Raw genomic sequence first — 26,179 nt, 5'->3', positions numbered from 1 at the left:
TGGGAGGGATGGGGGGGAAGGAAAAAAATAACAGAATGAATCAAACATCATTACTCTATGTAAATGTATGAATATGCAAATGGTATGCTATTACTTCATGTACAAACAGAAACAACATGTATCCCATTTGTTTACATAAAAAATAAATTTAAAAATAAACAAACAAAGGTCAAATATTTTCCCTGATAAATTGATGATGATACATAACGGGGGTAGTGGAGTAGGGGGTGTGAGAAGAATAGAGGAACTTTAGATTATACGTAGGGAAATGAGAGTGGGGAGAGGGTGCGGGTATGAAAGTTGGTGAAATGAGACAGACATCATTACCCTATGTGCATGTATGATTACACAAATGGTATGAATCTACATATGCACATCCATAGAAATGAATAGTTGTACCCCATTTGTATACAATGAATCAGAATGCAATCTATAAAAATAAAATAAATAAATAAAATAGAATGAAAAAAAGTAGGATGGATTTGGAGAATATCATGCTAAGTGAAATCAGCTAATCCCCAAAAAACAAAGACCAATTGATTTCTCTGATAAGTGGATGATGACATATAATGGGGGGGGGAAGGAGGTAAGGAAAGAATGAAAGAAGGATGGATTTTGTAGAGGGAAATGAGGGGTAGGGAGGGGGTGGGGGAAGGAAAGATAATAGAATGAGACAAACATCATTACCCTATATACATGTATGATTACGCAAATGATATGAGGACAATAGAGGACAGAAGACCCATAGAAAGAATCAAAACAATTAAGAGTTGTTTCTTTTTGAAAAAATTATCAAACTCTCAACTCCTTAATTAGTCTAACTATGAAAAAAGAGAAGATTCAAATAAGTAAACAAAAAAATGAAAGTAAAGAAATAGATTCCACAAAAATTAAATACATTGAAGAAGGATAAATTAGAGGGAACATGCCCTATATTCATCAATGAGAATTAATATTGTTAAAATGTCCATACTACGCAAGACAACATACAGATTCAATGCAATCCTTATCAATTTCCAGTAGCATTCTTCACAGAAAAAGGAAATATAATCTTAACTTTCGTATGTAATAATAAAAATCTCCAAATGATCGGAATAATTCAGATAAAGAAAAACCAAGTTAGAGACACAAAACTCCCTGATTTAAAATTACATTCCAAATTACTGTCATTAAACAGTATGTACTGGCATGAAAAAACCAATTAGACCAGTGAAACAGCAGTAAGACCAAACACACATTGTCAACTAATTTTTGACAAGGGCACCAAAAGTCAAAATGGGAAAAGGATGATTTCCCCAGCGAATGGTGCTAGGAAAACTGGATTCTCACATCAAAATAAATAAATAAATAAATAAAATTGGATGATTTCTTATATCATGAACAGAGCTCAACACAAAAATGGATACAAGATTTAAATATAAGACCAGAAACTCTCACATCTGTAAAAGATAAGGGGAAGACTTCTGGACATTGACTATGATGATTTTTAAAGATATAACATCAAAAATTCAAAGTATAAAAATAAAAATAGATAAAGGGGACTACATAAACCTTCTCTACAGTAAAGGAAACAACCAACAAAATTAAATGACAAGTGACGGATTGGGAAGGAATATTTACATACCAGATATCTGAGAAGGGGTCAGTATGAGACATGTAAAGAAATCATACAAATCACGTTTACAAAATAAAAGTGAAAATGGGCTAAAGAAGCCACTGTAGATTGCTATATTAAGTGAAATTAGGCACACATAGGAAGATAAATATCACATATTCTCTCTCACTCATGGAAAATAAAACATCTACCTTAGAGTGAAAAAGAACAGTGGTCACTAAGACTAAGAAGCAAAAACAGAGATGAATGGAAAGTTTTTAATCAGGAGGTAGCAAAACACAGCTCTAGAGAAAGAATTACTTTTGGTTTTCTTGTTGCACAGTAGGGCAATATTAGTTGTAACAGTCTGTGATGTATCTCATAAAAACAGTAAAAGCCCCAACATATAAAAACAATTAAAGTTTGAAGACATGGAAATACTTAATACCCTAATGTTACTATTACACATTGTGTACATGCATTGAATTACCATTATGTACCCCATAAAGATGTACAAATAGTATGCATCAATAAAGAAAAATAAAATAGACAAAATGGGCAAAAGACCTGAATAGGCATTTCTACAAAGAGACATAAAGGTAGTTAAAAGTATATAAAATAATGCTCAACATCATTAATGACCAGAGAAATGCAAATCAAAACCACCATGAAAGTCCACTTCATACCTATTAAGATGGCTATTATCAAATAGCCAAAAGATAACAAATAGTGAGGAGTGGAAGAAAGGGAACTCTGTTACACAGCTGGTGGCAACTGAGATAGGTACCAACATTAGGTAAAATAGAATGGGTATCTCAAAAAACAAAAGTAAATATAGTACTACTTCATGAACCCATTAATCCCTACTTTGAGCAAATACCTAAAAGAAATGTAACCACTATCTGATAAAGATATCATCAATTCTATTCTTATTACGGCAATATTCACAGTACTCAAGATGTGGAAACAAATGGATAAAGAAACTGCCTCATATTTACACTAGAATATTTTTCACCCCTGAAAATAATATTCTATATGTTACAACATCAATGAGTTTAATGGACATTATGAAAGATGTTCAAAAGAAAAAAGAAAAAAAGAAAAAAAAAGTTTTATAACCTCATTTTTATGTGAAATCTGAAATAAAAATTCCCAAAACAATAATTTAAATATACAGAAATAGATAACAAGACAGTGTTCACCAGGGGTAGATAGTGGGCATAAATGGGGTACAGGCCCCATTTATACATAGATACAGGCCAGAGGATTCAAAGTAGCAAATATGTAGAGTTGTCTTGACACAAAAAACAAAAATTGGTAATTATGCCACATTAAGGATGTAAATTATTTACCTATTTGCAAAGCCCTGGGTTTGATCCCAGCATGTAACACACACACACACACACACACACACACACAACTTTTTTTCCCTATATTTGCTTCATGTTTTCTATATTTTTCTAATTTCAGGTCTTACCTAAATTTTCTCTTGTGTTTTTTATCCAGGAGAAACAATTGCTAACAATTTTTAATTTTTAATTCGACTTTCTACCTTTACTACATGGACGCATACAAAGCATCTCCCTGTTCCCTCTTCAACTGAGGAAGTACATCTGATTGTGAGTTATTTAAGCCTCTATCTGAATGCCTGTGTGTTTCTCTGCATTCTATATTTTCTTTTACTGTATATAGATACTTTATTTTCTTTGTCTTAATATTGTCTTTCTTTTATATCTATGGATTGCTCATTTTCAGAAAGTAATTACAAGCCCAGAACCACCATTTTCTGAGGAAGCACCATTAAAATAACTACTACTTATTGCTCATACCTTGAGAATCTTGCACATAATCTCATAAACTGAGAATGTTTTCTCTGCTCGAGTCCAATCCCAGGTAGTCACCTTTAAAATATGATAAAAAAATGTTATTTGTTTTAGAAAGATAGCTCCTATTCCCTCTTATTTGATTTGCATAAGATGGTCTATGATAAGCGAAACTTTCACAGATCTTCCAGTCTACTTGGGAAGTTATTTTCATAACGTTTCCTTGTATAAGTTTGATTTATCACTGTTCTCCTCCTTCTTTGGCAAATAATTTATGCTATATGCAACTACTTCCATTTATCCAAAGTTTTTATTTTATATATACTGTCTATATTCTCTATGTAAAGTATTTATATTACACATATATGATTTCTTCTTGGTTTACCATCAGTCAAACATAGAGGATATGAGATATTAACACCAACTTCGATTTTTAAGACATGATTTATGTTAGGATATTATTCCAAGATGACTCAGGATGCTATGAAAACATCAACACTATAAAGAAATTGATTTGCTTATTTATGTTTGAAATACATTTGTCTGTCTAAACATAAGATTACTCAGGACTACAACAAAAGTATAAATCTTTGTGTGTGTACTTCTGCACTTTGAATTTCATGTAGAAACATTCAAAATAGTTGCCTGTCAGATTAAAAGCTCATAGATACTCTGTATTATTTGATCTGCAAGTGATTGGACTGGCATTTAGTATTTATATTCAATAAATATTTATTGAATGTCTCTTTTTCTATGAAGTACATGTTTCCAAAAGCAAGACTTTCCATGCAATACGTATTCAAACATATTTAGTGTAAATCCCAGAGTATAGAACATAGATTATCAAAAATGCCATATATTTGATTTAGAAATATCAACCCGAACAAACTTTGACAGTCACAACTGATAGCTTGCCAGAATGCATTTTGATTTTTACCAAGGATAAAACACTTATTTAAACCTTTAACACTATGGAAGTTTCACTAAGTGAAGATAGACTAAGCACTGACAAGTAAAATGTGATCATTCTGAGGTTTGCTCACTTTTACTTGTTAATAATAAATTAAATATAAATTGAAAACTTGTTATTAGTAAAAACCTGACTTACCTTCAAAAGAGAGTATTTTCTTCCTAGATGACTTTAACAATGTTTATCTTTGCATTTAACAGGTGCTTATTTGTTTATACCAAGTATATTAAATGGACTCTGAAAAGTCTCTTTGGGAATATGAGATTAATAATATGAGTGTTGGTTAATATGTAAAGAATCTTTAAAATCACTCCACTTTTATTCATTTTAATACATTAATTTTTAAATCTGTATTTAATAAACAAAATATAGTGAAATCACTTGGAAATATATCTTGAAATCTCCTTTGTGATGTCTTCATAGGATTTTTATTAATATTAGAATTTAATCCATTATTTATCACATTCAATATCTAAACAAACATCTTTCAAATTTTTCAGAGTTTAGAAAACAAATATTTAAGGCAAGAATACATATACTTAGCAAGCTATTTTGGGAACTTTGGGGTTGGTTGGTATTCTTTTATGTATCTTATTTTCAAAATATACCAACAGTATTTTACTTGGTATCATTCAGATGATGTCAACCTGTTGTGACAAGATTGGATTGTTGAATAAAGACACGTACCGGAGGTGCTGGAAACTTATAAAGACATGAGCCCCTCAGGGCTAGAAAAGTTGGAGAGTATACACGGTCTTGGAGGGGATCCTGCTCACGTGCTTCACACCAGCCCATGTAGACTATCTACAAGGAAATTAAATACAATTGATTGTCCAAAGAGCTCTTTGTGCATTTTATGTGCATGTTACATATTTTGTACTATTATAATCTCCTATAAAATTATCAAGTTAATTGATGCAAAATAGTACACTGAAGCAGACTTACTTTCAAAAAGGTGAACCTTTGGTGAGTTTATCATATTATCCCTTATCAAGTGCTTATTTATGTAACAAAACCTGGCCTGAATTATATTTCCCACTTTTATACCAGTTCCTACTGTAAAAAAAATTTATTTGTAACAGTCCATTGATTCATTCATTAGTTTTGCAATTAGTGTCATTTTATTATACGTGAATGAGTTAACAATACAAAGTAAGTGATTCAAGGAGAAAAGTCAGGGCTATAACTTGTCAGAATACTGCTAGAAAGAGGCATCACATTTGCCCTGTGGATGGGATTTTAACTTTCTCATTCTATTCTTTGAGTTTAGACAAATATAGAATATATTAGCATTGCTCATATCTCAAATAGCACTGATATCAAACTTCACATCTAACTCTTAGACATAGGTAGAACAATTTCCAAGAGAATGTGGTGTGATATGAATCGTTCTTATCTTTCCATTATTTGTCATTAAGATCAAATGCCTACCTATGTATTTATTAAATGAATATTACTTACTAACAATACATTCACATGATATTTTGTCTATCTTACCACAACTCTGTGTGGGAAGATATACTTCCCAGCTCATGTTGAATTATATGAGCTTTACTTTGGTTTTATCTTGATAGAGTCCTTCCTTCTCACTAGAATTTCATTTTATGTTATGATACCTGTTATAATCAATGGGATATTATTTGAGAAATGAACAGTTGAACTTAGTATAGTGTGCTTCTGTCAAATTAGAATAAAAAAAATGCATCCAAAAGATAGAAAACAGTCAATAAGAACAGATCCTAACATGCAGTGTGGAAACATGCCCAGCCAACTCCAGTCTAGATGCTAACATCAAACTATCAGGTATTGTACCCTGCCAAGTTTTAGGGTGGTATGTTACGCAGTATTACTAGTGATAACTGACTTTAAAAAAAAGCTGAAATAAAACCTTTGTTTATTCATAGATTGCATCTTCTTTCCACTATATTGTATTTACTCTAAAATGATTGGTTTTTCCAGTTACCTTAGTTTGCATTATAATGAACCTCTGAAATATAAAATCCCTTATTTTACAAATTAAGGAATTATGATATAAACCAAATAGCTTAACAAAGAAATTAAACTTGTGACAGTTACAATAGAAATTTAATCAAAGTTTCTTGCCTTTTAAATGATATTATGGGTCATAATAATGCTAATGCATGCTCTGAAATTTATTTCATATTGGAGCTATTCATGTGGTTAGTAATAATATAATAAGAACCAGGTATAATAATTATTTATTATGGTATTTATACAGCATTTTTCATTATTTGAATAATGTATACATACTTATCAAATAACATCAAAAATTTTAAAAAGCAAACTTACTAGCTGGACTTCCAATAAGGAATTACTAAATTAATTAATTAACTAAATTTATATTTAATATGTCAAAGTAACAATGCTCACAAAAGATATGAATAGTTTCCACTTCTGGGTAATTGTGCATTAAGCAATTCAGACAACTCACTAACTAAAATTGCTTTGGAAAATTGGGAAAAATACTTTGCTCAAAATACTAGATATTTTGTAATGCATTAAATAAGGAGGAAAATCCACAGTCATCTGGAAATTGAGAAAGATTAATCATGAATCCACACATGAGGTCAATTTTAGGCACTTTCAGTATGGAAATGTCACATGTGAGATGGATCTGCTTGGGTCTACCTCACAAGCTGAAGAAAATGTTAAAATCTAGGGTTCTGAAACTTTGCAGGCCTAAGCAAACATACTCTGCTTTAATTTAATATCTAAATACCAGCATTTTTACAAGAATACCAAGGTAGAAGTCATAAACCATTGCAAAGACTAGGGCCCAGGTTCAGGGCATTCAGATAACCTACAATATGTCAAACCTGAATAGGTTTTTGATGATCATAGCTCCATCCTCCTACCTCCCAAGTAAAGAATTTGAACTCCTCTCAGAATGTTGATAATATATTATGTTCCAAAATATTTTCATAAAAACATTCCTGGAATATAACCCCCCAAAAGTCAAGAAAATAAAGAAATAAAATATCACAAAAGTCAAGAGAATATATGAACTAAAAAACCTATCACAGAACCCAACAATTTCAGATATGGAATTTTCAGTCATATACATTAAACTTAATTATGCTTGCTATGTGCAAGAAGATAAGATAGAAATGTGATACTACACAAGAGAACGTAGGAGATAAGAAGTTATAAATGGAAATCAGGAAAATGTGTTATATATTTGGGGAAAAACCAGACAAGATTAACAACAGATTAGAAGCAGCTAAAGAAAGAATTAGTGCATTGAATTATAGTAAAACATTTTTAAAACAATGACATGGATAGACAAAATTTTGGGGAAAAGATAAGAAAGTAACAGGCAAAAAGTGTTATAGTGAGAAATATGAAATCCTTGTAATTTGAGTCCCAAGAAGACTCAATGGATAGAAGCTATTAGAGATGATGAGTGTTATTAGTTTAAATATTAGTGTCTCCCCAAAGCTCATCTGGGTTGTAATTGTAGTCAGGTAGGGTATGACTTGGGGAGGTGGGGCAATGGGGGCATGTCTTTGGGGTTTATATTTTGTCCTTGCTGAGAAGAGCTCTTCTTCTGCTTCTTGTGACCATCTCCAAACCTGATTTCCTCCACCACACACTTCCACCATGATGTTTTGCTTTTCCTAAAACCACAAGGAATGGAGCTGACTGTCTATGGACTAAGATCTCTGAAGTCATGAGTCCCAAAATAAGCTTTTCTTCCTCTGATTTTTCTTGTTAGGTCTTTTGATCAAAGCAATGTAAAATCTCACTAAAACAATGAGTAACACATTTCCTAAATATATGAAATAGAGTCAATCCAGTGATAATGTAAACTTGCCCAAGCTCTTCATCATGAATCTTCAGAAACCAGAAACAAAGAACACATAAAATGTAACTAGAAGTCAAGTCAAAATATTATCTTTAAAGGAGTAACAAATAGATGGATAACTGATTTCTCAAAAAAAAAAAAAAAAGAATAATATGGAACATAAACTTCAATACATAGAATGAAAATGACAGCTGATTTAGAGTTCTACAAGCAACAAAAATTATCTTTTAAAATAAAATTCAGACATTTATACTATGCAGACTTAAAGTAATGAAAATCATCATTTAAAGAACAGTATAGTAGTATTTTTAAAGAGATAAGAAGTTTTAAAATGTAGGAGAGAAGGAAGGACTTAAAGGATTGAAACTTTTGCACAGATTTATTATTGATTTAACAATATCAATTAGGATGAAAATAAAAATAATCAAAGAAGAAGTGTTGGTGAACCTCATCTTAGTTCCTTACTCTATGTTGGAAGATGATTTAAATATTTAACAACATTTTGCTAGTCAAGGATTCATTTTAAAATCTCTAAAGAAAGTATTTCAAAAAAAGGGTAATTGTTAAAGTAATTTCTTTGTGAAAAATATAAAGAATAAGTCATAGTACTGAAAGATTTTGGCATAAGCACCCCTTAACATTCTTAAAATTTCTGGGGAGCTTAAAAAATTTTTAAAACAAAGTGGATGTTTTTAGTGTTTTCCCTATTAAAAAATAAAACTAGTATTTAAAGCATATGTTATTCAGTTTTAAAAACAATAAACCCAATGCCTAAATATAGATGACATAGTTTATAAGAAAAATTCTCAGAATAGTTAGGAAGTTATGTGGCATTCTTCACATTAATATTTGCTTTATTTATAGAAAACAAATAATCTCCAATGTATGTTTGCATGTTAATTGCTGGTGAAAACAAATATCATTAAGGCTCTAGGAAAAAAAAAACTATACTTCTAAGACAATTCATGTGAAAAATGCACACATCATCTGTTTCATGAAAATAATTTTGACATTTCATGGTTCCTAAAAATATCCAAGAACCTCCAATGGTCCCTAAAATACATGCTGGGAATCACTATAAAGTAAAAACTTCAGCCAATATTGCATCTCTAACATGCTGCTTATTAAACATTATAAAAAGGGAAGCATTTTGGGGAAAAGTATAAGACTTCCAAATGAACAGAGGAAAAGCTACCACAAATATTAAACAATAGTAGTCAATCTTTAAAGAAAGCCAGGAAGAGGTAAAGAGAAACTGAAATGTTGAAAGAGTGGAAAATGCATACTAGGGTTGTAGAATGCAACCAATGTAAAATATTTCTTATATTATAGGAAAATGGAATAAATTTTAAATATTTATTAAAAATAAATAAATATTTTCAGTTCACACTAAAGAAATAAATACATAAATAAAGTACAGCAAAAATATCATGACAAACCTTTATCCTGTCTGTATAAGGAACACCTAAATCATAATAGTACAGAAAGTTGGTAAAAAGAAGAATGGACAAACTCACATCAAAAGAATATAAGCCCCAAATAAACTGGTCTAACAACACTAACATTAGAATATAGAATTAAGGCAAGAATCTTTTCTAGGATAACGGAGAACATTTATTAAGTATCAAATCTATGAAAAATAGCAATACTTAGATTTCATGTATCTGACAACATCCTTTTGTTTTAAACATATAAATTGAAAGTCAACAGAACAACAAAAGAAATAGACAAATGCACAATCATAGAGGGAGTTGAGCACAATTCACTGAATAAGAAAAGTAAAACATACACTGAAGCATGGAAGTGTTTAATGATATAATTAATTAATTCTGCCTAGTTTCTTATGCCTACAACACCAAGTGTTCAACAAAAATTGAGTATAAATTATTTTTCAGTACACCGGAAACTAGAAGAAAAGATTACATGTATATAATCATATTATTATATCTGGATGATAAAGCATATATCGGATAAGTTTTAGCATTCATATTATTTGTGTTCTAAGTAGAATTATTAATCAACAGTGAAAATCCTAACTAGAATAACCTCCCCTGCTCAAACAGTTAAAAATTTCAACAACATACATATGATATATGTGTTATACAAATACTTATGATGTCACAGGGGAAATCACAAATGATGTTATAAAATGGTCTTTTAACCAAAAAGATCATGAAATGTGATATCTCAAACTTGAGGGATTCAACAAATTTTTAAAAAAAAATTTTTAGCCTATATGCATGCATTCAATATGTCTAAAATAATTCATAACTTAATGGATCCAAATCAAGAAGTTAAGAGTTCAGAAACAAAGAATGAGGGATAGAAGGAGAACCCAAAACAAAGTTAAAAATAAAAAGAAAGTAAATGAGTAAAAAGAAAAGTTATACATAATAGGTATTGTACAAAAGCAAAAATAATTGTTTAAAGAGACTAATATTACAAATAGTCATGGCAAGAGAGACTGAATTGTTAATATCTATTATATCAAATCTTAAGGATATTTTTTAAATATTTAAATTCTATCATAGACAGCATTTTGTGAATCATTTTAAAATTTTTAGTAAAATTCATTGTCATAAGAATATCAGAATGCGTGGAGGAAGAAAATTTTAAACAATGAATAGTCTTATAACAAAGTAATTTTATCTGTAAAACATTAAAAAAGGAGAGCTTGAAAACTCAGTGAATCCAACTTCAGTTTACACTAATTAGAACAATGAGTGTTCAGTCCTCAACTTCATTGATGAGATGAACATAACCTTAACAGCAAAGTTGACAGGGTTCTTCATTATTAAAAGGAAATTTTGCATTTTAATCATTCTTTAAATGAAAAAAGTTCCCAATGTCTTAATAGAATAAATGCAGTGTTCTAAGAATATTTAAAATATTTTAAAAGTATCTGTATCATTCACAGAGATAAGATATTGAAAAATTATAAACATTATCAAAAAAATTGAAGACAAAGTCTTTGATAAAATTCAGTGTATTTTTTCATAAGGTATTTTGTTATTTTGGAATATAAGAAAACTTCTTATTCTAAGTAGTAGTATTTGTATTTTCTAAAAAAATAGACTAACCTACTTGCTGAATTGTTGAGTAGTTCTTTCAGTTTAGTAAACACATAGGTACACATAGTATCATCACTAGTGATCAATCATAATCTCACGTTTTATCCAACATGGTACAAAAATAAAAGAAAATTATTAGGTGTAGAAAAAATATGAAGTTATTATTTTTTGTTGATAATGAACCTGGCTATAGAAAATATATCAAATAATCAATATTTAGATTAATGTTTTATGTGTAAATTTTTTCAAAAGAAATTATATTACTGAATATCCTAAAAAATAGTAAAATAATAAAAAATTAAAATGAGATAATTAACAATAGTATGACCTATGACAAAGAATCACAAACTAGTAGAAATATGAGTAATAGTATTAAGGAGGCTTATCTTAAAAGTGGTTTGACTATTGGATTTCTAGAAAATATTCATCAAAGTGCTCATCAGTGAGAAGCAATTTGAAAACATCATGCATATTCTTCGTATATCTTTCAATGTTACTACAATTAAAAAGACAGAAACCACCAAGTTCTAGTTAGGAATTGTGGAAATGTAGAAGCTCTTGCACAGATGGTGAGAATTGAACACTTGGTCTGCAATGTAAACTGAACACAATTGTGTACCCAAATGCATCAGGGCACACATACAATAATGTTCTTAGCATCTTTCTGAGTAGTCCCAACTATGCAGTAGTATTTGAAAATAGCAATAAATTGTCTACTCACCAATATATATTCTATGGAGATATATATATAAAATGAACTATGATATAAAAGTATACAAGTGAAATTGTGGAACAACATGCATAACTCCAAAAGAACATCATATTAATTGAAAGAAGCAGACCTGTAATAATACATATTTATGACTTAATTAAAGTGAGCTATGATGATTTTAAATGCATTCTTGGTTAGGAAAAGAAAAAGAAATATAGAAAAGCAAGGCAATTATTTCTTAAATTATCAGTGTAATGGTTACTTTAGAAGAGAGTAAGACAATTGTACCTGGGGAAAAATGGAATGGGGAGAGGACACCTCAGTTAGCAATCTGCTTTGCTTGACCAGGTTGGTAGTGACTAGGGGTTTGGCTATCTAATAATTAAATTGTATGTCTATGTTTTAGGAACTTTCTGTACACGTGCATGTGTGGATGTTGTTTTTCTCCCAGAAATGTATGTACTGGAAGCTTGGTCCCCAAGGTAGTCATACATATTGAGAGGTGGGGCCTAGTGGGAGATATTTGGTCATGGAGATGCCACCCTCAGAAGGAATCAAGGCACATATTGTGGGAGTGGCTTAAGTTTTATGAAAATGGATTTAAACCTCAGAATTGGGTTCTCTAAAAGCAAGTTCTGTCTGGCTTGGTGGTGCATGCCTGTAATCCCAGGGACTCAGGCGTCTGAGGCAGGAGAATCACAAGTTCAGAGCCAGGCTCAGCAAAAGTGAGGCACTAAGCAACTCAGTGAGACCCTTTCTCTAAATAAAATACAAAATAGGGCTGGGGAAGTGGCTCAGTGGAGTGCCCCTGAGTTCAATCCCTGGTACCCCCACCCCCCACAAAAAAAGCAAGTTTAACTTTCTCAGCTATTCTTTTCTTTCCTCTACTATGATATCATCTGCCATGAGAAGACAGAACATGAGGCTCTAAACAGAAGCAGTCTCCTGAGTTTGAACTTCTCACCTTCCAGAACTGGAAGCAAAGTAGACCTCTTTCCTTTGTACATTTCCCAGCCTGGAACATTGTTACAGCAACAAAACATGAACTAAGGCAACATTTATTCTATTTTATAAAATCTTATGTTTAAAATAGCTATGGCATGTATCATTAATAAATATTTTATAATAGCATTTCCTTAAAATAAAACACAGTTCTGAGTATGGGAAGAGAATATTCTGACAAATAGTTAGATTGCCCTGACATTCTGGGGTCATTGCAGTGGAATAAAATCAGTTATTATGAAATAAATTACATTCATCATAACTTCTCAATTAAGTCACATCTAATTTTAATTCAATTTGATGAAATTTGCAGCTTCTCTTGTTATGACTACTCAGTAATGGCAAAGAAAGAAAGAAAGAAAAGGTTTGTGTGGTACATAATCTAAGATTTAAGACTCTTAAGAATGACATTTGAATTGTTGTCTTCCAGTCTATAATTTGCTATAATTTGCTTCAAGAAGAACTACTAGGGCTCTTGCACAGTTATTATTTAAGAAATATTATCATGAGATATAATTTTGTTATTTTGAGCTGACGGTAGCTTTTTGGAACAAGTTAAAGATATAACTAATAAAAATAGGATTATCAAATCTGTAAGGGTCATTTTGTCATACACTCTGAGCCAAAGACTCATCTTTCCATTTACCATTTCCATTTTCATTTCTATGCCGAACAAGAGATAGGAGCTTTTCTCAATTGTGCAGAGATGTCAAAGGTACTTTTCATTTTTCATATTTTTCAAGACCCCAGATGAAATATTTATATTGTTAAAGAGACATAAGACCCTTTAATAAATTCCTACTAAGTTTGTCATAGAATATAACAGTTCTAAAGAAAAAACATATCATACCTTAATGTATAAAAATGATATATATAGGCATACTAGAAAAGAGATACTTTATGAACAATTTGAATTAAAAGGAAATCATTGGTTAATATTTTTTTAGATAAATACTTGGAAAGCTTGCCTACTTTAATGTATTATTATCTTAAAACACACCTGATATGTGAAAACTGTAATACATAGCAGCAATTTTTTCAATTTCACTTTTTTTTCCTTTATGTTATTTTATTTTTATAGTGCTAGGGATCTAACCAAGGGCCTGACACATGCTAGGAAAACTAACTTTTGAGCTACAACTGTAGCCACAATTTTTAAAATTTAAAAATAGACTTTAGTTTTAGAGAACTTTTAGACTCACAGTAAAATTGAGTAAATAGTACATTCCCCACATACCTCCTTTCTTCCACAAATGTGCAGCCTGACCACATTCCCATCTCTTCAAAGAGTGCCATTCTGTCTGTTTCCTTTGGTGAGGTGTCTATTCAGGTATTTTGTTAGGACATTTTGTTTTCAGTCCGGATATTTTTTCTTATTATTTCATACCGGTTCTTTGTATTTTTGGACCACAGTCCTTTATCTGATATGTCTTTTGCAAATGTTTTCTCCCAATCTGTAGCATATATTCTCATTCTTCTGACAATGTCTCTCAGAAAAATGAGGTTTTTCTCTCTCCCAGAAGTCCAGTTTATCAATGTATTTCCTTCACGGATCAAGCTTTTGTGTTTTAAATTATCACCATACCCAGATTCATCTAAATTTGCTTCTCTGTTTTCATTTAGGAGCTTTTTAGTTTTGTAATTTGCTTTTAGGTCAATTATACATTTAGAATTACTTTTTGTAAAGGGTATGAGATGTGTGCATAGGTTTGTTTTTTCATGTGAGTGTTTAGTTTTTGTGGTACCATTTGTTAAATAGACTATTTTCTATTGTGTTGCCTTTTTCTTTTCCTTTTTCAAGATTAGTTAACCATATGTGTGAATCTTTGGATCTTTGGATCTTCGGAGCTTTCCATTCTTTTCCATCAATCTATTTATCTGTTGCATCACTGATAATGTATTGGCTTGATTACTGAGGTTAATAGTAACCCTAGAAGTTCGGTAGTGTGAGTGTTCCAATTTTGGTCTTCAATATTTTGTTTGCTATTCTGAGTCTTTATAACCTTTCATATGAACTTAGAATAAGTTATCAATATCTACAACATAATTTGCTAGGATTTTGATTGGGATTGGCAACATTTTATAATGATCATTTGTGTATATTTAGTCTCAGTTTTTTGAAGACAAAAGGAAGAAAGGGAGCATGTGAGATGATTTACAAAATAAAATCAATATAGCATGTAACATCATATTCAGAATAAATAACAAAACTGGAATAAATGTAAAGCAAATATTGATTGTGGCAACAAAATTTTTATGACTCACTATGGCCTTTGGTTTTATTAAAACATGTTCAAAAATTTGTCTGTAATTTCTTTTCAGCCAAGGTGAAGACAGACAGTATATTCATTTGATCTTCTTCTGAAAGTGTGACTTCAGTAGCAGCAACCAGTAACTTGCTAGAAATGCAAATTCACAGCTTCTGTCTCAAACCTACTGAATCTCGAAAAGTCCTTTGTGGGGAGGGGTGCTAACTCATAATACTACACACGCTCTCCATATGATGCTGACTGTCTCTAGATTGGACTGATATTTATCCCCATGAAATTATGTTATATTCCCAGCAGTTGATAAATCTGGGTGTAAATGAAAAGAGTGTTTGTTGCTTAAAACAGAGAAAACCATAATGAGACTCTTCCGGGACTTAAAAGAGAAAAATAATTGATGTGCTCTTCATAACCAGGCTATTTCCAGGTAGAACAATGATGGACCAACTTCTTGTTGATGATAAAAACTTCTAGAGAGTATTACAATGTTACCAAGGCAACAAAAACTTAAGCATCATTCTCTCACTGCAAAGAAAAGCTCAGAGATGAGTCAACTTCACTGTCAAGTTCTTCTGCATTCCTTCATCTTAGAATACATGCTATGAGGCTGAAACAGTTAATCCCAGCAGTTTTAAGGGTTAAGAAGAATTTGTCAGATTGATTTCAGAGTTCTCCAAGAAAAACCTCAGAAGAATATATTTTGTAAATATAAGTGAGTTGGTACCAACATGTCATGCCTCATAAAGACTAGAGTCTAGTTCAAAAGCACTCAATCCTGATTGGGATAAGATCAATTGTAATTATGATTTAATTTTGCCAGGAATAAAAGTAAATTCTGGAGGAAGATAACATTATTGAAACACACAAATCATGTCTATATATTAATATACAATATCTACTCATTAATCAGCATTTAAGAGCCAAATAAGGAGACAAAAATACAATTTAGAAAACCAATAAATGAAAAAAACAGTATGGAAAAGTAGCACATGTACATAAAGGATTCAGATTTTGGATGTATCAGGTATAGACTTAAAAACTATTGTTTTTTAAATTAATTTTTCATTATTGACACAAAATTTATACATTCTTTGGTGTATGCTTAATATATTCAAACATTAGGTGATTAAGTATTACACTTGGTAACTAGAAATTACAAAATAATAAAATGAATATCTATAATTGTAAATAGAATAACAAATTATGGGCTCAATTTATGAATTTTTTCAGATATTTCTATATATTTCAGTGAAGAGTAGGGAAAAGTAGTGAATTTAAGAGTCACTATTTACAAAATTCAAGGAACATACAGTTTGATTTTGATATTGAAATCCAATTTTTTGCTCCTTTTTCACAGAAGGTTAAACTTTAAAACTAAAAGCAGCTGCAAGTAACAGATGTTTTTCCGGGCCACAGTCATTTCAAATGCCTACAGAAAGGAAGAGGATAATAATGTCAGAATCATTTGCCAAGGAGTCCTGATTTGGTGGCACCCTCGGTCCACTCTCTGCAGAGTCCAGAATTAACCTGAATCCCTGTGTCAAGAAAGGGCAGGTCTGTATCTCAAGTTACTGTCTACCTGACCTCTTATTTTTCTATGCAGCAACCTCAATCACACAAATTCAGTTGTCTGCTTTTGATATTGTTTTCAGGAGACTCTTGAAAAAATTGTGCCTATACTGCTAACACTGCATGCCCATTACAACCACTGTTCACTTTACTGGTGACATCTCTCTGCATCCACTGCAGCTATTCCTGGGCTAGGAGCCCTCGGAGGAGATCTAGAGTTGGGCCAAGGATTGACTCACCCCAATTTTGTTGTTGTTGTTTGTTTTGCATGCTTCTTTCCTTGTTCTCACTCCTAGTCATTGAATTCATTTAGCTCACATATCATGCCAAGACATGTCTTATCACATCTTTTGATGGTATTTGCCATCCAAGTTCACCCTCTGGACCATGGGTTAGCCTACTCTCATCTCTCCAGGGTAGAAATCAAACCCATTTCCTCTTTCCTTTCCAAGAAGTGCCCTCTGTCCCCAACTTCATTTTTATGTTCTGTCAATCACTTTTTCATAGCTATGCTGTTAATTTTATTTTTGTTCATTCCTAAGACTTTTTCTTATATTAATATTTCTTTAAGTTGAATATTAATAAAATGAATTTCAAAAAGAGGTTCAAATGGAAAAGAAGTGAGAAAATAAACTAAATATATTCTGAGTGCCCTGGTACACTCAGAACGAAGTAATCTTCACTTTTGGTAGAAGGGCACATGGTTGATTGTGAGTTTACAAATGAACCTATTGTCATTTTTATATCAGCTGTGGAAAACCATCTCCTTTCCCTCCTGCCAGCTGCTTCCCTGAATACCACTGCTGAGCCAGCAATTACTGTAGCAGCACAAAGCCCCTCAAATGGGAGACCATGGCAATTACTCTGATTTGTCACCATAAAGGGTTGGCTATAAAGGCTTCTTTCAAGACACTGAAATTAAGCAGTTTGGGATGATGCCAGGGCTTTTGGAGAGTAGCAATCAGGAAAGGAAAAAAAAAAAAAAAGGATTACACCAGTGTCAGCACAAGAAAGCAGGTAGACTTGGCAGCAGGGAACCTGTGTGCTAATAGGAAATAGGATGGCCACTTTCTGGCACCATATGTCGTTGTTATCTGAAATATATTATTTCTCTCAGGTAGATTTTTCTTTGAGAATTAAAATATTCCTAGCCAGCTTGATTTTGATTCATGATTCAAGGTTGTTTGCTTGGACTTTTCCAAGAGAAATAATAAATATAATAATATCCATGGCTTTTGCATGTAAAAGTAACATTTTCAGATGATTATAACCTGAACAACAACAAGGTGAAGCTGTTCATGCAAGTCTCTGTCATAAACACTGAGGATATAGAAGTGAACTAAATAGGAAATGTCACTGAGATTCCATGTTGAAAGACTGTGAAAAGAAAAAAGAATCAAGTGCATATTATGTTAAAAAAATATGAACTCCTAAAGAAAAAAAAATGTAAGTAAATCATGGAAGAAAAGATAGAAAGTACTAGAAAGTGGGTGAAATTTTAGTTGAGATTGCTATAAGGCCTCACCAAGCAGACATTAAACACAAACTTTAAAAAATCAAATTACCCAGATGGGTAAGAAGAATGTCATCACAGGGAAGACAAAAAAGGCAAAGGCAGAATGCAAGGAACTCTTTGGGAGATGGTAAGGCCACATGGACTGAGAAAAATGATTTTAATAGGAGAATAGTTGATAAAATGGAATGTGACTTTGGATGTGCACAAACTTGTAGGCTTCTGTAACAGCTTTGGCTTCTAATGTGAATCATTCGGCAAGACTGAAGGGTATGAATAGAACAGGGATGGAATTTTGTGTTTGGGAAGGACAGCACTACTGAGGAGAAAAGAAGCAAAGAAGAAAAAAGGCCCATTGAAAATGTTCTTGTAGGGCTGGGGAGATAGCTCAGCTGGTAGAGTGCTTGCCTCACAAGCACAAGGCTCTGAGTTTGATCCCCAGTACTTCAAAAAAAAAAAAAAAAAAAAAAAAAGTGCTCTTGTAGCAAATAAGTTAAGATATGATCTAGGCTTGACAGATTAGTAGTGAGGGAGTATTTGGGAAGATATTGAACTATGGATATATTTTGAAAACAGAATTTTGACATGTGTGGTGAAAGAAAAAAATAGAAGAAAATATAAGTAAAGGTTTTGACTTTTGTAACCAGAAGAATGTAGGATATCATTATGAGGCGGGAAAGTATGAGCACATCAACTTTGGAAGGAAAATCAGGAATTTACTTTTAGACATTTTAAGATGATGGTGAATTTAGAAACCAAGTGTAAATATAAATAAATTTGAATGACTATTCTACAGTTCAAGGCAGTGATCAAATCTTGTCATGCAGAATCCTAATTCATTGGTTTAAATATGTGAAACTGGATGAATATGTAAAAAGAGGAAACTGAAAAAGGTCCTGGTAGGTAAAATGTTTGGGGATAGGTGAGAACATAAGAAAACAACAATGCTGCAGGAGGAAACCCAAGCAGTTCTGATATCCTGAAAAGAAAGTGGAAAAAAAAAAAAAAAAAAAAAAAAAGGCGATCAACTGCATCAAATGCCATGGGCAGTTAAATACTCATGAGAACTGAGACCTTGAACACTGGAATAAGCAAAACTGTGCTAGTTCATGTGTGACCTTGGTAAAGGAAGTTGCCATAGAGGGCTGAGAGTAAACCATTATTGAATTTGGTTCTAGGGAGAATAAGAGGAAGCTAATCAGAGACAATGAATATAGTCTCTTCCTTTAGTGAGGTTTGCTGTAAAAGAAGTAAAAGAGAGGGGTGGTCATGACAAAGATCAGCAGAAAGGGAAAGGATGAAGGTGATGCAAGGAGAGGGAAGGGGGTGCTGAGCAGTCTGCCTGAGCAGTCGCTCTGAGCACACAGTTCATTTCCACCCACAGCAGAAACAGGGAGCTGGGCAGATGTGTTCAGTTCTCCCCTTGGTAGCTTCAATTTTCTCAGTGAAGCAGGAGGTTAAAATTGTCTTTTGAGACTGGAGATGAGGGCAGTGATATTGAAGGCTTAAGGAAACAGCATAAATACATTAAAAGAAAGGGAGAAAACAGAGTAGGGGAAGATAGAAAAAATTACTAGGCTACTTTAGGAGACTAATTGAGTTCTGTGATTATGAATTTAATGTGAGACAGGTCACCATATCTGTCTTTTTAAAGTCATATTTAGATAAATAATGATAGGTAAATAGGAGAAGGAAATTTAGATTTAGTCTGCATTATTTTTCCCAAAGGGAGAATAGGAAGCTGGAGAGCAGAGGATATATGCCAGGGAATGATGATGATTATGGAATTTAAGCTGGGTATGTAGTATAGGATGAGTGAGATAAAATTAAAAGGATGGACCAAAAAGTTGAAGATGCCATGAGAGTAGAGTATTGCAGAGTTTGGGATGCTAGAGGAGATGCTCTGAAGGTATGTTAGTTTCCATTTTCCTATGACAAACCACCTGAAATATCAACTTCAAGAAGAAATCTATTTTATTTTTGGTTTTATTTTTGCCATTATTTCAGAAGTTTCAGACCATGGTGGCTTGGTTCCATTTCTTTAAGGTCCATGACAAGGCTGAATAGCATACTGAGAATACATTTGGGACTGGCTATTCACCCCATTGTGGCCCCAGAAGCAAAGAGAGAAAAGAAATAGACCTGAGTCCAATATTTTCTTCAAAGGGTATGCTCACAAAGACCAGAATTTCTTCCATTAGACCCGAATGTTTTCCACTAGGCCCCACCTCCTAAAGGTTCCAACGCCTCCCAATAGTGCCCAAGTCCAGTGACCAAGATTTAGCATACGGGCCTTTGTGGTACATTCTGGATTCAAATTATGACAGAATGTTTGAAAGTATCACTCTAGGGCAGAATATTTGAGATTGGGATCACAGTCATATTGTATTTAATCATCATGACAATGTAGGATATGACCACAGTAATATGTGGTTAAGGAAAAGTGAAAATAGAAGTGATTAGATAGAAGGAGGTCAAGAAACTGAAAAGTCAGGACACTTCCATATATATTTGCATAAATAAATATATATATGTGAATGTATATATATTACATATATATGTATATATACATGAAATGTATCAAAGTTAGAGATATTTATGATTCAGGGACTAAATTTTTACCTGTTGAAAATATATCTGTAGATGTCTAGGACAGTGGATGGTGGAGTTAGATTGCATATATGTGTTTTCATGTATGTATGTGTGTATGTGTGTGTGTGTGTAATGGATGGATGGGTAAATGACTAAGGAATGGAAATATTTATCCATCTTCAAGTTCAGTAAAAAGAAAACTTAAGGAACAAAATTAGATACCACTTTAGAGATCTGTAGGACAAAACAATTCTCCACAGGAGAGCCAGGTTTCAATTAGTGCAGGAAAGTGAAAAGAAAACAGATTAAAGAACTAAAGGAAAGAAAGGTTTTTCAGATGACTGGCCTTGTCTTTATAAATATTTTCACCTCTACTATGTTCAGAACACAAGAGTAGGAAAGAAAAAATGACATCAAACATATAAATAGAATTAAGCAAGAAAAGCTATCCCTCTTTATAGATAAATGCACAATAAAAGAATTTCTTTTCCCCCTATATTTAAGATTATTTTTCAGTTAAATTTTTCATTAAGAAAATTAATTATTTCGTACTATCTAATTAAATTTTCCTTTTGCATTGCTAAATCAACTTCTCAAGCAGTTTGCCAAATTCATTTTTTGACAGTGGAATTAAAATTTGTTTGAATCCACAATAACCGTACCTAAGGAATTCCATGACCAAATTAGGCCTAGAAGCAATGGACATATGGAGATCATGAAGAAACAAGACCAACTATGTCTATTCATTTATAAAGAGCAAATTCAGATGGGCAAAACTTTGTCAATAAATATCTATGGAGAAACTCAGAATGATTTGTTAAAGACCAAAGATCTTACACTGTCATAAAGCAGTGCAAGACATGATTTGTTTATTATCACGGAGTTCATTATGTGGTATGGGCATTAACTTGAAATATTATGAGAACACTAAAGTATGTTTTCAAATACATATTACTATAGCAGAAGTGTAATTGAATTTTTCCCTGTTAATAATCTTCCAGTTGGACATTGTAAGCATGATTACAGTTCTGTTGGGAAGAATAATACATGTTTTAGTACCTTAAACAAATAAATGTTTGAAATTTATATGGAAGCAATAAAGTTAAGTCACATTTCTAACAATTAATTTTAATGTCATTGCTATGTTGGCATTATAGATTTCTTCTACATAGTTTCAGAGAAGAACAAAAAAAGATGATGTTACATATAAAACATTTCAGAAACCTGTATTAAAGAATATGAAGCATAAACAAGAAACCAAATTATTAAAATATGAGCTTAGTGAGGCATTAGACATAATTTCCTATTCTGGTAAAGGGCAATGACTGAAGAAACACTGAAAACGAACAAGTCATTGAAATAGAGCAGTCGGCTTTTTTTTTCTAAAAACTGTTTCTTTCACTAACAGATTATTTTGTAACAAAATAATTAGCTTCCCTTCTACAGAATTTAAACTTGAATTTCTATTTAATGTATTCTACTTTTGCATGAATAATACATTCTCCTTAATATAAGGCTGTAGTTAGCATAAATTCTTAAACAATTAAAACATAAACAGCAATAATTGAATAATTTAAAAGATTAATACAATAAACAGGATCAGCAATCATGTTTCAGCTTTCTGAGCATACAATTTTTTGATGATTTCATTTAAATAAATTGATGATAAAATTTAGGTCTAGAGAGATGTAATCTACACATGTAGTGACATTTATGTCTTCATAGACATCTGATATTATTTTGTTGGTGTAGACAAGCTGTTACTATTTTACCTCATTCTATTCTAAACTCCAATATTAATTTTCAAACAAATTTCCAATGAGACAAAGTAGAGTCTAACATGAGAGGATTTTCTTCTGCTGGAAAGAATGTCTACTGAGACACAAGATGGTTTCCACCTCTTCTGTTGCATGGGTGTGCACTTATAAAATCTCAAGAATAGCACAAGATCCCAAGAGTAGCTGCTTTTCTTCCTCACATGAATATATCAGCACTTTGAAGGGCATTTTTCTCTTAGATCAGTGTGCAATTTTCTCCATCCCAGTCTTATTCCATTTGAGTACTCAGACTTTTAAAAAACTTTCTTGGAACTCCTTGATTTTTCATAAAAAAACATCAGAAGGCTGTGAGGGAAATCAGTATTATTATACAACAGCTTCACTTGTGTGCGTGTGTGTATTTGTACATGTGTGTGTGTGTTGCTAGGGATTAATCGCAGGGACTCACACAAGACAGGCAAGTGCTCTATCATTAAGCCACTTCCATGGCCTCACACAATAGATTAAAATCTACTCTAATTTATAAATAATTACAGATTTTTGTAACTTAAAGTGGTACCTCCCTTCCATATACCAAAATCTGTATGAGTTTTCTGTTGAGGCTATAAAAGTTTTACCATAACCTTAGTGGTTTAACACAGCACAAATTTATAATATCACAGTTCTGTTCGTCATAAGTCATAAGTCTGAAATAAGCCCTACTGGACTAATATTTAAACATTAGCAGGCTGCATTATTTTCTGGGAACTCCAGAGAAGAGTCCATTTCCAGTTTCCTGAGTCTAATTTTGCTCCTTACCTCAGGACCTCTTCCTCTATCTTCAAAGCCAGCAGCATAGCATCTGTGTCCTGCTTCTAATTCCTTGGTCACTTTGTGAATCTCTCTCTCTCTCTCACTCTCTCCCACTACTTACCACTGCCTTTTTGTCTATCTCTCTTACACACCTTCTCTAACCTCAGTCTAGAAAGATTCTCTACCTTTAAGACTTCATGTGATACAACTGAATAATTGAGGATAATGTCCCCATCTCTTCAACATCCCAATATCCTCAACTATAATTATATCTGTAAATCCCTTTTTCCATATAAGTTAAGATTCCTAAGGACAAAGGATTAGGATGTGTATATATATATCTTTGGGAATCTTTAATCTGCCCATTATAATACTAACAGTCCATTTGTTGAAAGAAACATTAGAAGAGTCAATATTTTGAGAAAATGTGCTTGAGAAATTTAATTTTAAATGTATCAGTGAGGTTTAAAGGAATTTCATGGTTTTATTTTGAATTAATTCTCATATCTTAAACTATTTTGACAACAAAATAATATTTAGATAGATAAATTTGAATAATTTTTTGAAAAACTAATTAGACAATATTGATAGGACTAATTTAAATACATTGAGAAAATGTAAATAGATTTTTTATATTTATATTGCATATCTTTCCTTCATCCATAAGGCCAGGCATTCAAAAAAAGATAAGGCATCTAACTGTGTTTTGCTTGGATTAATGATAAAATAAGCACAAGCATTTGCTAAATTTTGCATTAAAAATTCAAATATGTACCATTCATTTACCACAGGTTGCACTAAAAGCTCTGGTGTAATAAGATTTAGGACAACTGGATCCTAAGCCTGTTTCTAGAATTTGCTTGCTTTATGAGTCTGTGTAAGCCATTTAATCATGACTATATGTTACACTGCTTAAGAATAAAGACTGTTTATTCCTATTTGTCTTAATTAGAACCTAAAGAAGTTATCACACAAAGATAACAGAAATAGATGTTATTGAATTAAATTGATCTTTTTTTTATTTTTTTCTCTCTAAATGATAAATGTAAACTCAGGAGTTCCCAAAGTTAACTCTAAATTTAAAAGTTCATAATTTTAATGAACATAATTGCATAACAAAAAAAATTTAATGGTCATAATACATCTGAGCCTCTAGTCAGGCAAGGAAAAATACACTAAGATTTGAGATTGTTTTAGAAAATAAAGATAACAAATATAATTAGATGTTTTAAGGGGCTGCATTTTCCATGGTTCTTTGCAGATAAAGTATGACCATGTGAATAGTTCATACCAATGGGATGTGAGCTGAAATAATTAGTGCACTTTCAGGCTAGGCTTCTCTATCTTATTCTTCGAATCAGAGGCATTCAGTACCAATACTATGCCAAATATACACTTACGAGATATATTTCTAAGCCCTAATGTGGCGGGAAGATAGCTAACAATCAGCAACACCCATCTTGGATTGTTAGGTGAGAAAAGAATTAACTTATAAAATGCTGGAGACATTCTATGCCTTGGAGTCTATTTGTTATGACAGTTTTTCCACTTTAATTAATAAAATAATTAGATAAATCAGTATTGCTATAGTCAATTTAAATTTATTTTTCTCAGAAGATGGAAGAATTATTATAAATCTTTAAAACTACTTGTATGTTATAATTATGTCCTGGCCTACTTCAGGAATCAACATGTAATATCACTTAAAAGTTTATTGCCTTATTTATTAAGTAGAGGATACTAATTTTTCCTTAACTTGTTACATCAGCTCTTAATTGACTGCCTAAACTTGCCAGGAACTGTGCAGTCTGTGGGAAATAAAGTGATTAATTCAGGCAAGGAGCACAGATTGATCTTGCATATTTTATTAGTACATTATTTAAGTTTATTTTTATTAATACATAGAATATTCATATCCTCCTAAAATCAATATCTTACATTCCATTCTCCAATATGATAGTAAGTGGGTACCTTGGAAGGTAATTAGGTCATGAAGATGGAGCAATTACAAAAGGGATTAGTGCATTGAGAAGAGACCTCAGACACTTCCCTCATTCCTTCCACGCTTAAAATAATCATATGGGCACCTATAACCCAAGATGTGGGACCTTGACAAACACTGAATCTCTAGTTCCCTTAGTCCTAGACTTCCCAGTCCCTAGAACTGTAACAAAAGAAATTTGTTATTTATAAGTTATTTGGTGCATAATTGTTTGATAAAGCAATATATGCATGACGTTTTGACAGAATCCACCAGAATTATTAAGAATTTTTGAAACATTAATAAGTCTGAGAGGGGGAATAAAAAGCTGAAATTTTCTAACTTGGTGTGTCCATCCTTTGCATAATTCACTCTTCCTCAATGAGTAGTGTTATGGTTTGAATATGAGGTGTCCCCTGAAAGCTCACATGTGAGACAGTGCAAGAAGGTTAAGAGGAGAAATGACTGGGTTGTGAGTATCTTAACCCAATCAGTGAATTAATCTCCTGATAGGGATTAACTGATTGGTAACCAAAGTGGTAGGGTATGGCTGGAGGAGGTGGAAATTAGGTCATGTCTTTAGAGTATATATTTGTATCTGGCAAGTGGAGACCTCTCTCTCTGCTTTCTTATCAGCATGTGAGCTGCTTCCCACTGCCACACTCTTTGGTCATGAGTTCTGCCTCACC

General features: G+C 32.2%; 1 protein-coding gene across 6 annotated transcripts in view; it reads right to left on the bottom strand.

Moving 5' to 3' along the window:
* The window catches only part of SNTG1 (syntrophin gamma 1), a gene marked incomplete at its 3' end in the record, with an annotated part of 879,325 nt that overhangs the window by 117,461 nt on the left and 735,685 nt on the right, over nt 1–26,179 (bottom strand). For all 6 annotated transcript variants that reach the window (XM_079136674.1, XM_079136675.1, XM_079136673.1 and 3 more), the window contains 2 exons: nt 5,075–5,191; nt 3,424–3,495 (listed from right to left, as the gene is read on the bottom strand). In XM_079136674.1, the coding sequence (XP_078992800.1) occupies nt 3,424–3,495; nt 5,075–5,191 (189 nt within the window). The remainder of the gene's footprint in view (nt 1–3,423; nt 3,496–5,074; nt 5,192–26,179) is intronic.

This window comes from Sciurus vulgaris, assembly GCF_902686455.1.
Source record: "Sciurus vulgaris genome assembly, chromosome: 1".
Taxonomy (NCBI): Eukaryota; Metazoa; Chordata; class Mammalia; order Rodentia; family Sciuridae; genus Sciurus; species Sciurus vulgaris.
The sequence above is the reverse complement of the archived record's forward strand: the minus strand, read 5'-3'. Positions and strand labels throughout refer to the sequence as shown.